We start from the raw sequence: 14,205 nt of genomic DNA, 5'->3' as shown, positions 1-14,205 counted from the left end.
GGCAACCTTGGTGATCCGTCATCTAACGGTGGCCCATATAATCCTTTATTGCCTGCGAAAGAATCTGCTGAAAAAGACTGAATCTGAGTGCCGGTTGGAATCTTCCCGACAAGTTGATTGCTCGACAGATTTAGGAATGAGAGGAAATTAAGTTTGGAAAGTTGTGATGGAATTGTTCCGCTCAATTTGTTGTCCGAAAGGTCTAAGGACTCAAGCTGTCGTAGATTACCTAATGATGATGGGATTGCGCCTGTGAGAGCATTACTGGACAAGTTTAGGCCATGAAGTGATTTGAGCATTCCCACTTCCTCAGGTATTGATCCGTTAAAATTGTTGCAGGAGATGTCAATTGAGGTGAAGACTGTTAAGATCTTTACCAATGCCATCTCTAGACCTTTGGTGGTAACTGTTACACTGTCCTGATAGTAAACCCTATCCTGATAGTAAACACTATCCTGATCAATCTTTGACACGGCACCATCATCATCACCCATCATTGCTTGCCACGTTTTAAAAAAACTTCCTGGTATTTTGCCAGTAAAATTGTTGCGAGCTATGTCAATAATTTGAAGCTTTGGCCAGGTACTAGTAGTCTTGAGGCATTCAATGCGATCATAAAATTTGTTGAAACGCAAGACAAGTACACGCAAGCCGGATATGTTCTTCAATGAGCATGGAAAGACATCTGTTATCTGATTGTTTCCCAGGTTTAACACCTCTAACATTGTGCAGTTGGCTAGAGATTTTGGGAACTGACCACCAATCACATTGCCATTGAGGTCTAGAGTTTGTAGACTACAGTGCTCAGGAAAATTATCAGGAAGAGTGCCAGAAAGTTTGTTTCTCCTTAAATTAAGCACTGCAAGAGACCCGTTTATTGCAGTTAAGCACTGGGGAATCATGCCACTTAAGGAATTATTGGACAGATCAAGAACTTCAAGAGATGTCGCCTTGCATACTGATTCTGGAATGATCCCGTGGATGTGATTACTTGCAAGAGAGAAGAACGCTGTCTGCATAAGGAAATCACCAATGTCTGCCGGTATGCTTGAGCTGAAATTATTTCTTGAGTAATCCAGATAAATGGCAGATGGTGGAAGCATTGGAATTTGTCCCTGAAGCTGGTTGGAATGAAGGTCAAGCACAGACAAATGAGAAGTAAGATTGAGGAAAGGACCTGGTAGATTTACCAGAGAGTTGCAAGAAAGATTTAGTTCACCAAGAGTACTAAGCCTCCAAATCCAGTTGGGTATTTCATGGATCTGGTTTAGGGATAGGTCCAAAGTGCTTAATCTTGATTGATTTCTCAAGAAATCAGGAAAGGTTCTCAACTTTCCAGCAGCTAATTTCAATCTGTCAAGTTGAGGAAAGGAGTAGGAGGAATTGGAAACTGTCATAATTAATTAGCAAGCTATTGTATGAAAGATCAAGTTCTAGGAGATTTTTCAGTTGTTGAATATCATTAAGCGGAAAGGACCCACTGAAGTTGTTTGAAGAAAGTGAGAGAAAATCAAGCTCTCGTAGATTAAAGATGGACATGGGTATAGGCCCTTCCAAACTATTTCTACTCAAATCAAGGTGGTATAGGGAAGAAAAATTACCAAATTCAGGTAACTGGCCAGAGAAGTGATTGTTAGAAAGGTCTAAATATTGCAGCATGGGAAGAGAAAACAGAGATGACGGAATAGTCCCATCAAGTAGATTGTAAGAAAGATCTATCAAGGTTAGATTCTTTGCCATACTGAAGGATGGAATTGAACCATTGAACTTGTTCGCTGCCAAGTCAAAATAAACCAATTGATGAAGGTCTTCTATTGAACTTGGGATTGATCCAGTGAAATTGCACCCCCGAATATCTATGTTGGACAACATTTTGAGGTTGCCAATAGAGTTCGGTAGTGACCCTGAAAAGTTAGTGAAGTGTAGAACCAAGGACCGAAGAGATGCATTCTTTGGAAATTCTGGTAAGGAACCCTGAAGCTGTTGATTGCCTGACAAATCAATAGTCTGTAGTGTAGCTACCTGGAAGATCTTCTCTGGGAATGTACCATATAAGCCAGAACATGTACCATATGGGCAAGAACCGCTTAGGTCCAAGGAAGTCAAATTTGGGAACTTTGAGAAGAACTCTGGAACTTGAATAGAGAAATCATTGCCATCTAAACGAATAACCGAGAGCGATTGAAGCTTCAGTAATGAACTATCAATAGGGCCTGAAAGAGAACAAGCGGACAAGCTCAACACCCTCAATCTTGGCAGTGAAGATGATATAGCTTGGCACCATTCAGTCCCCTGTGCTGATATATTCACGCCATCAAGATAAAGTTCAACAAGCTCAGAAAAGTTCCGAATGAGCACTTTCAAATTCGGCTTCTCAAGATTCAACGGAGTTCTGCGGGAAGGGAAGGTAGACAAATCAAGAGTAACCAACCTCGTCAAGTGCGAAACCTCAATCGGAACCTGCCCTGCAAAGAAAGCATACGACAAGTTCAAGTTACGCAAACCGGTTAGCTGCTTGAACTCGGAAGGAATCTGAGTGTAGTTGAAGGAGTTGTTAGCCAAGTTCAGGTTGTCGATCGACTTCAGACCGAAAAGAGGACTGGAATTATCAAGTCCCCCAGTAATCGCCTCGTTGCTCAAGTCCAGATTCGAAACACAACCCCTTTTGCAGGACACTCCTTCCCAAGAGCAGTAATCCGAGCCATTGTTCCACTTCACAAGTTTTTGAGATGTTGTATGGTTAAATGCGAGGCTGTTCTTCAATTTTAGCAACAAAGATTGCTGATCGCCGGGACATTGGGTAGAGACCACAAACGTATGGAAGGTGAGTGAAACATAGCAAATGCAGAGTAAGAAAAGCCATGAAAGCAGAGGAGTTTTCATCGGAAGTTGTTGCTGATATGTGACACAAATGTAAGGAAGGAAAAGCTTAGGCAGATCCCTAGTTATTCTTCTTTGTAATTATAGAAAGTGTAATGGCGTGTGAGCCAAAGACCAATTTGGTCTTAGTCAGTGTCGGCTGTTGGGGTCCTTTTAATTATGTATTTTGTATATACTAGCATATAGGCACACACAATGTGAAAAAAAAATTTACTTTTATTTTTGAAATAGGAGAGAGGAAGAGTGATAGAGATATGTTATGATTACATGTAGGTGAGGCTTTGAAAAAAAAAAATTTGGTTGTGTGAAATTACATTTATGTTCCATATTTCTTATTCATGTTCTATTTTAATTAGAGGGTTAAACTGATAATTTCATAAAATTTTGGTTGATAATGAGTGTTTTATTAATTAGTAGAGATTTATTTCAGTTTTATATATTCCAAAAAAAAACTGTATATGCTTAACTTAACTAAGTACAAATTTGAAAAATACCCAAATATTTTTCTGTTTTTAAAATACTGTATCTTTTTATATATATCTTTTTTTATTGGTTAAAAACTTCATTTCTTTAACATATACCTTCCTTTAAACTCTTCTATATCTATTATTCAGTAGAAGATATTGTGTTACAAAGTTGACTTTTAGAATAAGTTTTGTAATCTTTTAAACACACAAAAAAAAAAGTCTTGTGCGTGAAAGGACTACATATTAATTTTCACATAATGTCTCATTTTATTGAACTGTTATTTGTTGTGATGTGGTTGTAATTAAAATTTCGGTTCCACACAGCCAATTGCACAACATCTACATGAATAACCATTTCATCTCCCATTTTCCCTTATATCAAGTACAAAATAGTGAAAACTACAAACAAAAAATAAAATAATTTTCAAGCTCCAATAGGTTGTTTAATAATCATTTCGTTTATCATTTTTTCTTTAATTTTTTTGAAAACTTAAAATTTATTTAGTAACTAATTTTAATTTTAAAAAATAAAAAATAAAATAAAAATAAAAATTATCAGATGGATTCTAAATAACTCAAGTGACTCAAACGGATTGACGTGTGTAGCTCTTAAAGACGCTAAGAAAAAGGTGGTGATGGTTTCTACCAAATGTATGGTTTGCTTGACTTGTTGACTTCAAAGTCTTTCCCCATGTGGGGCTTAAATTGTGAGTTGATTTTTCAATAGCGAAATATTATTGCTTAAGAGTAATTCTAGTACTACTTTAGGCAATGTGGCAAGTGGAAATTTGTCGCATGAAAGATACTAACTAATATATACCTGGATTTATATATGACACTGTAGAATTGTTAGATTAGGAAAAAAATTTGAAATGTTATAGGAATTTTAACACTTTTTTCTTTTAATATATCATATGAACTAATATTTAAGCGATTTGTCATACCAACTCTATTAAGTTTTCCATCTTAAATAAATCACGTACTTTGCAATGACTAATTTTCATTAGCAGAGCCAACAAAGGTGCATTGAGATCCCTTGATCCCAATAAATTTGGAAATATACTTTTATGAGTTTTTTATTTTTGAACAAACGATATTATATATACTAAAAAAAATTTGTGAGTTTAACGGTATAATGAACTAGTAATAATATATATCAAATGAAATGGAACGTTGTTTTCGCTGCACAGCAAAATGAAAAGCAGACTGAAAAAAACAGGAAGGGCAAATGCCTTTGCCTTTTCGGTGCCTAAAAAGCAGAGACGAATGAAAGGCATTTTGATGGCTTTTGTGGTTATTAAATGCAAAGGGAAGACACTCGTTGAAATGTCTGAAATATTGCTCCTGAACATAAGTTATGGGTGCTTGCACACAGGGGCGGAGCCACCAAGGGACTAGGGTAGTTCCGGCCCATCCTGACTTCATCTGAGGTGTGAACCTCATGGAAGAAGATGAAGCAAACGACGTCGTTAAACTGTTTTGATTTTAAATCTTTTCGGCTATTTAATGAAACAATAAGTTTGGCAGGGGAGTTTTAAAAGAGATGTGCAATTTTAAATGGAAAAAGCAACCCCACTTTTAATTCGATTCTCTCATCTAACAGTAATATACATCCTATAATTTTCTAAAGCAACCCACCTTCTTTATTTGTAGACCTCTCTTGGTTGTCTGGGTTTTTACATTTTTTTCTTCTTAGTATTGAATTTAAGAGATTTTTTTTTAGTTTTGTGAGGATTACACAAATTGCATATGTCAACATGTTATGAATTCAACTTTTTACACACACTCATATATATATATATATATATATATATATATATACATATTTGTGAAAGGCCCCTCCTCATTCAGAATTCTGGCTCCGCCACTGCTTGCACATGTATTATTTTGAATGAAAAACTTAATGAAGTTAGAGTTAGATAAGTAATTAATGATTCAGAAAGTTAATATAATAAATCGTTTAAAATTTTAGTTCATATATGACAAATTAAAGAAGGTGTATAAGTTCATATAACATTTCAAAAAATTGATTTTATGGGTTAACGTTGATTTTGAAGTCTTGATTGTCTCAATTCATGACTTTTGATATAATTTAATTGATTTCTAGATATTTTTCATGTAAAATTTAAAGTTAAATATAAGACAACTTGGCATTCAAGTCTGATTCTGTTGCTTTTCTATGTTCATATTCCAGTGGCTATTGACTGACTAAGGCAATACATAGTCAGTCAATACAAATAGAAATATCTATCTAAGCTCAGCTGAAACCGTAAGAGCAGCTCCAGCGGGAGCAATTGCTCTAGGGACAGTGGACTGCACAGGGCCCAATTGCCCGAGGGATCTGCTCCAGCGTTGGCTGGCTAGGGTGCCCCAACAAGCCCGAGGGCCAGGCCCGTGGACTCGCGTCGGCCCGAGCGCCTGAGGGCACTCTGACGTCAGCTGACGTCAGACGCCTTTATTAATTTTTTTCTGTCAGGCGCGTGCCGTTCAAGCGCGCGTCAGGAAACACGAAATCAGAAAACGTGGCCCGCGGCGCAGAATTTGTTTGTTACCGTTGGGGAGCCACGTGGCTTCCCCACGACCGTTGGATTTCAACGGATATAAATTGTTGACCGTTGGATTTCCAACGGTAAAAAAAATAAAAAAACTTCATTTAATACCAGCCGTTAGATCTGAGATCAACGGTCCACGTTATTAGACTTTAAAAAAAAGTTAAAAAATCAGGAATGTTACCGTTGTGCCACATGGCACAATCTGGAATGTTGGAATTCAAATTGGTTTAAATCCAACGGTATAGATTCATTAGGTGAATAAAAAAATTTAAAAAGTGTAAAAAATTATTAAAAATCCGAAAAAAAAAATTGAAAAATTAAAAAAAAATGATTTTACTTTTCTATAAATACCTTCTCATTATCTTCTACCTTACACCACAATTTCATATCTTCTCAAAGTTTCAATCCAATTTCATATATTGTCAAGTTTGAATCCAATTTCATAGTTTTATATATTTACTTTTCTATAAATTCAACATATATTGTCAAGTTTGAATTCAATTTCATACTTTTATATATTTACTTATGTATAAATCCAATTTCATAAATTGTGAAGTTTGAATTCAATTTCATACTTTTATATATTTACTTTTCTATAAATCCAATTTCATATATTGTCAAGTTTCAATCCAATTTCATACTTTCTTTCTTAAATACCTATCTTTCTCTCAAAGTTTCAATCCAATTTTTTTCCAAGAAAATGACTAATGATGCAGGTACGAATTGGACGTTTATTGAAGATGTTACGTTGTGTACTAGCTGGGTTGAAGTTACTCATGATCCGATTTCGGGTAATGAGATGCAGTTGAGAGAAATGTGGGGTCTTATTCATACCAATTATCTTGAGAAAATTAGTGGGAAAAGAACCAAAGAATCTTTGTCCAGTCTTTGGAGACTACTGAGCAAATCGTTTAGTACGTGGAGAAACGCATTGGCACAAGCTAGTACTAATATTCGAAGTGGGGAAAGTTTAGCGGATCAGGTAACAATATATTTTTTATTTATTTGTACTATACCCAAATTTACATTACCTACTTTGATTATAATTATTTCTTCTCCCGCATTGTGTAGGACCTTCAAGCACAAGCTTGGTATCATGCCAAAACCAAAAGCAAAAACAAATTGTTCAACCGGTGGGAGTGTTGGAATGTTATCAAAGATTGTCCTAAATTCAAAGTTGTGCCTATCGGTCCATAAGTGACCTTTAACAGCACCCATTTACACTCTACGCCCGATTATGCCTCGCATGATCATGATGATGAAGATGATGCAGAAGAAGTGCCCGAAACGCCCCCCGTTGAACAAGCATCGGGGTCGACCCGTTTTCCAATTAGGCCTCAACAAGGTAGGAATGCTTCAAAGAGAAAGACAATGCTTCCAAGAATGATTATGCAAAGTATATGAAAAAACTTGCCCGCCAAGGTGAATTGACTTTGGCCCGGGAAATGACTAAATTTGAGGCTGATAAGGCTAGAGAGGATGCAAAAGCTGCAGCTATTGAGAAAGAATTTCAAGCTAATGAAAGAGAAAGAGAATTATTTCAGCAAGAAAGGGAACATGTTAGAGAAGAAAGAATGGCTCAACGAGATCGTGAAATTATGAAGGAGCCTTTAGAAGGGAAGTCTCCAAACTCTAAATATTTTTGGAAGTCGGGGAAAGCGGACGTGGTGTGAAGGAGGCGTGCAAGAGAAGCGAGAGCAAGAGGAGATGGTCCTAGCACGACAAGAGAAGATCATCCTAGCACGACAAGAGAAGATCATCCTAGCACGACAAATTGGTTAGGTGATGATTATCCATTCACGGACCCATAATTTTCCAATCACTTTGTTTGTAATCGGAGCCCATAATTTTCCAATCTATTTGGGTTGTAATTTCTTATTTATTGAATAGAGTACTTTATTTTGTTTCCAATTTATTGAATTTAGTACTTTATTAAAACTAAGAGTATATTTATTTAATTTGGTAATTTATTTATACTAAGAGAATCTTTATTCAAAACACATTTAAACACACCAAATAAAATTACATCAACATACCAAATAAAATTACATTCACACACACCAAATAAAATTACATCAGCATACACCAAATAAAATTACATCAACACACACCAAAAAAAAAACTCACTAAATGAACTAAAAAAAACACACCACATAAAATTAAACACACCACATAAAATTAAATAAACACACCAAATAAAAACAAACACTAATGAACTTAAGTATCTTCAACTTGTTTCAAATCCCACTGGTGCTCTATCAAGTCAATTTGGCGGGCATTGTGCATATATGGCCTTCGAATCCTTGTATATCGTTGAATGACCCTATCATTGTAACGTCCATCCGTTTCTAATGGCTCGTGTTGCACAAGTTCTTCGGTGGCGTCATGAGCACAATATATTTGTGTTCTGGAATTGTTCATCGTGTCTGGCTCATATTCATCAACGGCATCATAATCGTACTCATCTTTCACAATTATGTTGTGAAGAATGATGCACGTCATCATGATGGATCGAAGCGACTCTAAATCAAACATTATGGCAGCACCCCTATCAATCGCCCAACGAGCTTGGAGGATACCAAAACAACGCTCCACATCCTTCATGCACCCCTCTTGACAACTTGCAAAGTGTTTTTCCTTTGCACTTCGTGGACGTGGCACTGTTTTGAAAAATGTTTCCCATCTTGGGTAAATGACGTCTGCTAGGTAGTATGCCCCGTCATACTTATGTTCGTTGACCCAGTATGTGACTTTTGGTGCCTTTCCTTGCAGGACATCATTGAACATTGGGGATTGTGCAAGCACATTGAGGTCATTTTGAGCTCCCGGAACCCCGAAAAATGCGTGCCAAATCCATGTATCAAAAGATGCCACCGCCTCTAAAATGATACTTTTTGATCCTTTTATGTCCCCATAAGCGCCTTGCCATGCACTTGGACAGTTTTTCCAAGTCCAATGCATACAATCAATGCTTCCAATCATCCCTGGAAAACCTCGCATCTCCCCTTTTTTTCAAAAGCCTTTCTAAGTCCATCTCAGTAGGTTTCCGGAGGTACTCTGCGGTGTAGATAGATTCGATTGTCGAGCAAAACCTCATCAGGGACTCAAGAATTGTTGATTTTCCCATCCTCGCTATCTCGTCCACTTGGTCTGCAGATGCTCCATATGCAAGCATCTGCAAGGCAGCAGTAATTTTTTACTCAAGCAGGAGACCCATAGCACTAAAAGCATCCGGCTTTTTTACAAAGTAAGAATCATGGTTGCAAACAGCGCCCATGATTTTGTTGAACAAATGACGTTCCATTCTAAAACGACGTCTAAAGTACGTATCAGGGAATGCATTGTTACAGACAAAATGATCGTCCAAGAGAAACTGACCTCGTCGTTGCCTGTCTCTATCAATGTTTACAGCACGTCTGGGCCTGCAAATCTGAGCCACAGCTTGGATGACTCGACGAGAATGTGAGGCTCTTGCCTTCTTGATTCGTCGTCTTTTCGTATACGCTCCTCATCCTCTTCTCTCTCATTTTGGGTCGTCTAGCGTTTGAACATTCCTTCTTATTGGTTAAACAATTCTTCCTCTTGCTGATCGATTTCCCACATCATCCTTGAGGAAGAAGAAGACATTGTAAAAAGGAAGCAAAAACTATGAATAATGATAGAGATTTAGGTGAATAAGGAAGCAGAAACTATGAATAATGATAGAGATCTTGAGAAAATTGGTGTAAGATTTCTGAGGATGGATGGTGGATTATATGGAGGATTTATAAAGGATTAGGTTGTAGATAATGCCATGTGGCATGCTGTCATTCGTTAAAAATATGGTGGAAATATATCCTCAAAGATTATAAACAGATTGTGACACGTGGCGTGACGTGATTGGTTAAAAATCTTATCGGAAATCCATCACCAATAATTGTCTTTTCGGATAATGACACGTGGCGCAACGAGAACGATTAAAAATCTTATCAGAAATCCATCACCAATAATTGTCTTTTCGGATAATGACACGTGGCACAACGAGAACAATTAAAAATCTTATCTGAAATTACGAATAAATTATTTTGAATTATTTTATGAATAAAAAAATACTAATATTTTATTGCTATTGTCTTTTCGGATAATGATACGTGGCGCAACGAGAACGATTAAAAATTATCCGAAATTACAAATAAAATTATTTTCTATTATTTTATAAATAAAAAAATATTAATATTTTATTGCCAATTGCCATGGCTATTGAGTGCATGGGTGGAGATGCAAAAGGCGATTACTGTTCATTGGATGGATAGCATAGTGGATTGCCCTAGAGACAATGGACAACGCTGGAGTTGCTCTAATTGGATAAATTGAACAAATAATTTAGATTAGCTTCCATAGAAACACACATCGAATGAGTCAGTGCCTAGCTACAACTACACTAAACATTAAATCCTGTTGCACCACGGAAGGAAATAAATTAATAAAATAATCTGACAAAAACTAATTTTGAGCTTCAATAACTTTTAAAACACAAGGAAGAACCTTAGATGAAATGAATGAAGATAAAGAATGGCTAATAATAGGTTCATCTGACCATTTGTCGAGCCAAAAGGAAACTGATCTCCGATCACCAATAATTCAATGACTATTATAATTCAGAATAGGTAAAGCACGCTTCAAACCATGCCACACAAAATACTGTAAATAGATATTTTGATTTTTTGTAAGGAGAAAGAGGAAAACATTGACGAGCAAAAGAAATGATTACCAACAAATTTCAACAAAAAAAAACGAAACAACTTTCAAGCTCCAGAAAGCCGTTTAATAATCATTTTATTTTCATTTTTCATTTTTTATTTTTTTCAAAAATTGAAAATTCGTTTGGTAAGTTAAGCGAGCCATACTACAGAAAACGTCGTGATGGTGATGTATGTATAGCGGGTATAATTTTGTGGTTTGCTTGATTCATTGACTTCAAAGTCTTTCCCCATATCCCTTGTGGGGTTTAAACTATAGGTTGTTTTATTCAATGTTGACGGACTATTGAGTGGAAAAGAGAGGGTAAAATTTCGCCCCTACATAGGGGCTAAAACTTCACGAAACAGTGTATACCCACGTTTAGATATGCGTTATACTTTTAGATTCATATAAGAGCTTATTTGAAATTGTTTTTAAAACGATTAAAAGCGTTTTTAGAAGAAAAAAAAATATTTTTAGAATCAATTTTTAGTAAAAATAAAAGTGAATTTTGGAAAATCACTTGAAATGATGCTTCTTCTACAAAGCACTTCAAGTATTTTTGGGACCCAATAACATTCTCTAAAAGCGCTTTTAATAATTTTAAAAGCACTTCCAAACGAAGCCTAAGTCTCTCTTTTACAAGGCTACAAGTGGGGTAATTAATGAAATCATGTTTAATTTTTTTGGTTGGAAGCGGCATTCTACAAAAGCGCGTAACGTGATGTTACTGACTGGATAAATTGAACAAATACTTTATATTAGCTTCCATATAATATATATATATATATATATCAGTTTTATATATTCCAAAAAAAAAACTATATATGCATACCTTAACTAAGTACAAATTTGAAAAATACCCAAATGGTTTTCTGTTTTAAAAATACTGTATCTTTTTATATATTTTTTTTCTTGGTTAAAAACTTCATTTTTTTAACATATACCTTCCTTTAAATGATTCTACATCTATTATTAAGTAGAAGATATTGTGTTAGAATGTTGACTTTCAGACTAAGTTTTGTACTTCTATAAATATGCCATAGAAGAAAAAAAATCTTTTAAACACACAAAACAAAAAAAAAGTCTTGTGCGTGAAAGGGCCACATTTTAATTTTCACACAGTGGCCCATTTTATTGAACTATGTTTTGTTGTGATGTGATTGTAATTTGAATTTCAGTTCTGCACAGCCAATTGCACAACATCTACATGTATATATAACCATTTAATCTCCCATTTCCCCTTATCTCAAGTACAAAAATGTGAAAACTACAAAAAATAAAATAAAATAATTTCCAAGCTCCAATAGGCTATTTAATAACCATTTCGCTTTTACTTTTCGTCTGTCATTTTATTTTAAATTAAAAACTTATTTAGTAACTACTTTTAATTTAAAAAAATAATAATTATCAAACGGATTCTAAATAACTGAAGTGACTCAACAGATTCTAAATAACTGAAGTGACTCAAACGGATTGACATGTGCATGTATGACTCTTAGAGACGCTAAGAAAAACGTGGTGATGGTTTCTACCAAATTTGTGGTTTGCTTGACTTGTTGACTTCAAAGTCTTTCCCCATATTCCTTGTGGGTATTGTGGGTTGTTTCTTCAATGTTGACAAGAGAGTGGCTAAAACTTCACGCAAGGGAGTGTATTCCCCACGTTCAGATACATGCATTATTCTCTCGATTTTATTTAATAGCTTGTTATGGAAGTGTTTTTAAAATGACTGAAAGTCCTTTTAGTAAAAATACTTTTGGAATCAATCTTTAGTAAAAACGCAAATGAATCTTTGAAAAAACACTTGAAGTGGTGCTTCATCGATTTAGAAAACACTTCAATTGCTTTTGGAACCTAAAAACATTTTCTTTAAAAGCATTTTCAGTTATTTTAAAAGCACTTTCAAACTATGATTAAGTATCTCTTTTACAAGGCTATAGTTGGGGTAATTAATGAAATCGTGTTTAATTCTACAAGTGGATTAAAGCATTTCATGATAACCATTTCATTTTCACTTTGGTTTTCACTTTTTTTGTGCTTGATATATGAGGAAAGTTTACGGAGAGAGGTCTTAACAAATTCAAACACAAAGATTGCAAGCATCTCATGACGATATCCAGAATTTGGAAGGCGTCCATTCAATGTTGGTGGTGATGACAATTCTGCTTTGTATCCACCATTAAAAGGTGGACTCCATAATCCTTTGTTTCTTGTAACGGAAGCTATTGGAAATGTCGAAAGCTCAGTACCCGTTGAGATCCTGCTGACGAGCTGATTATTTGAGAGGTTCAAAAAGCAAAAGGAAAGTAAGTTTCGCACACTCTGGTGGAACTTGACATGTCCAAAGATTTAACATGCAGTAGGTCACCGGAATACGAAGGGATTCCCCCACTCAGCTTGTATTGATGCGGTGGCGGCTTTAATGTTGTGGAAAATATCTCCATCAGATTTGTCGTCGTTTGGCTTGACTAGGAAGTCTTCATCCAGAAAAATCAAAGCTATAACAGAGTAAATGTTCATGATATCAAACAAACTGAGCAACACAAACAAAAGAGGAGAAACCGTAAAAGAAAGAGCTAAGAACCAAAGCCAAAAAAAGTGACACAGTGAAATGAAGCTCGATTAAATAACACTGTGTGATTTAGTGTTGCTTGGATCACCAAACAATTAAATTAATTCTGTTTTTCGTAGTTTATGATTTGTATTTTGTGTCAAATTCCGTACTTACGAAAATTTGTTCGCGAATATGTACTCACACATCAACTACTATGTATTGTCTACATAACCAAACTAATATTTACACCTATGCAAATATATGTTATGGAACAATTTTTTTAAGAAGTGTATACCTACAAATATTTCGGGCATGACACGTGTAAAATTGAGAACTAATTAGCAAGATTTCAGATAAAATTTTAGTCCACATGACTCTTTATCATCGTTGAATTTTAATCCCAACGGTTAGAAAGAAAGATGCATACAAAAATAAGGATAATACTTGCATCCTTGGAATGCACATATGCGTTTACATGCAAGTGTAAAAATCACCCAACTTATTTATTTGGGTAGATATCTACATCAACGGCCTTTATTGTGGAGTCTCACAAGCATGAGAAATTTTTTATTGTGTCCAAAATACGGGTGGTACACCACGTGTTATTATATAAGTAGTGGAAAATTTTATTTTTTAAGTTGTTAATTTTTTACACACAAATATCTCACTACTTATATAATGACACGTGATGTACTACACCATAATCCGGTCACACTGAAAAATTGCTCCACAAGCACACTACAAATGAGTATCAAACAAATATCAAAGCACCCCAGTACAATGATGCCGCATGGCTATCCCACTTTTCCTACCAGGTGCCGTCTATTTGGATTATTCGAGCAATTGTTTGACAACATGGCGGACAATGATGCATGGCTAACAAAGATGATTCCCTATCGACAGTCAATTTCCAAGAAAATCCACACACCGCTGATGGAGGACCTAGAATATGCTATCAGTTACCGGAAAAGGTTCGGAAATGGATTTGGTAAAGATTCTCACTGTCCAGGGCCGGTCCTGAGAATTTGGG

At 35.6% G+C, this 14,205-nt stretch overlaps 1 protein-coding gene and 1 long non-coding RNA gene across 9 annotated transcripts in view; one reads left to right on the top strand and one right to left on the bottom strand.

Moving 5' to 3' along the window:
- The window catches only part of LOC126592521 (uncharacterized), a 45,724-nt gene extending 44,224 nt beyond the window's left edge, over positions 1–1,500 (top strand). The window contains exon 3 of the long non-coding RNA XR_007612665.1: positions 1,278–1,500. This is a non-coding gene — a long non-coding RNA (uncharacterized LOC126592521). The remainder of the gene's footprint in view (positions 1–1,277) is intronic.
- Positions 1–3,057, bottom strand: part of LOC126592517 (receptor-like protein 7) — a 48,775-nt gene extending 45,718 nt beyond the window's left edge. For 3 of the 8 annotated variants that reach the window (XM_050258223.1, XM_050258222.1, XM_050258219.1), the window contains exon 1: positions 2,569–3,057. In XM_050258223.1, the coding sequence (XP_050114180.1) occupies positions 2,569–2,883 (315 nt within the window). In that variant the 5' untranslated portion in view covers positions 2,884–3,057. Of the gene's footprint in view, positions 1–2,022 lie in introns of all 8 variants that reach the window. The other 5 variants (XM_050258217.1, XM_050258216.1, XM_050258220.1 and 2 more) reach the window with 3 other exon arrangements.
- Between the last annotated feature and the right edge of the window lie 11,148 nt (positions 3,058–14,205).

The sequence above is a fragment of the Malus sylvestris genome, chromosome 12 (genome assembly GCF_916048215.2).
Source record: "Malus sylvestris chromosome 12, drMalSylv7.2, whole genome shotgun sequence".
Lineage (NCBI taxonomy): Eukaryota > Viridiplantae > Streptophyta > Magnoliopsida > Rosales > Rosaceae > Malus > Malus sylvestris.
The sequence above is the reverse complement of the archived record's forward strand: the minus strand, read 5'-3'. Positions and strand labels throughout refer to the sequence as shown.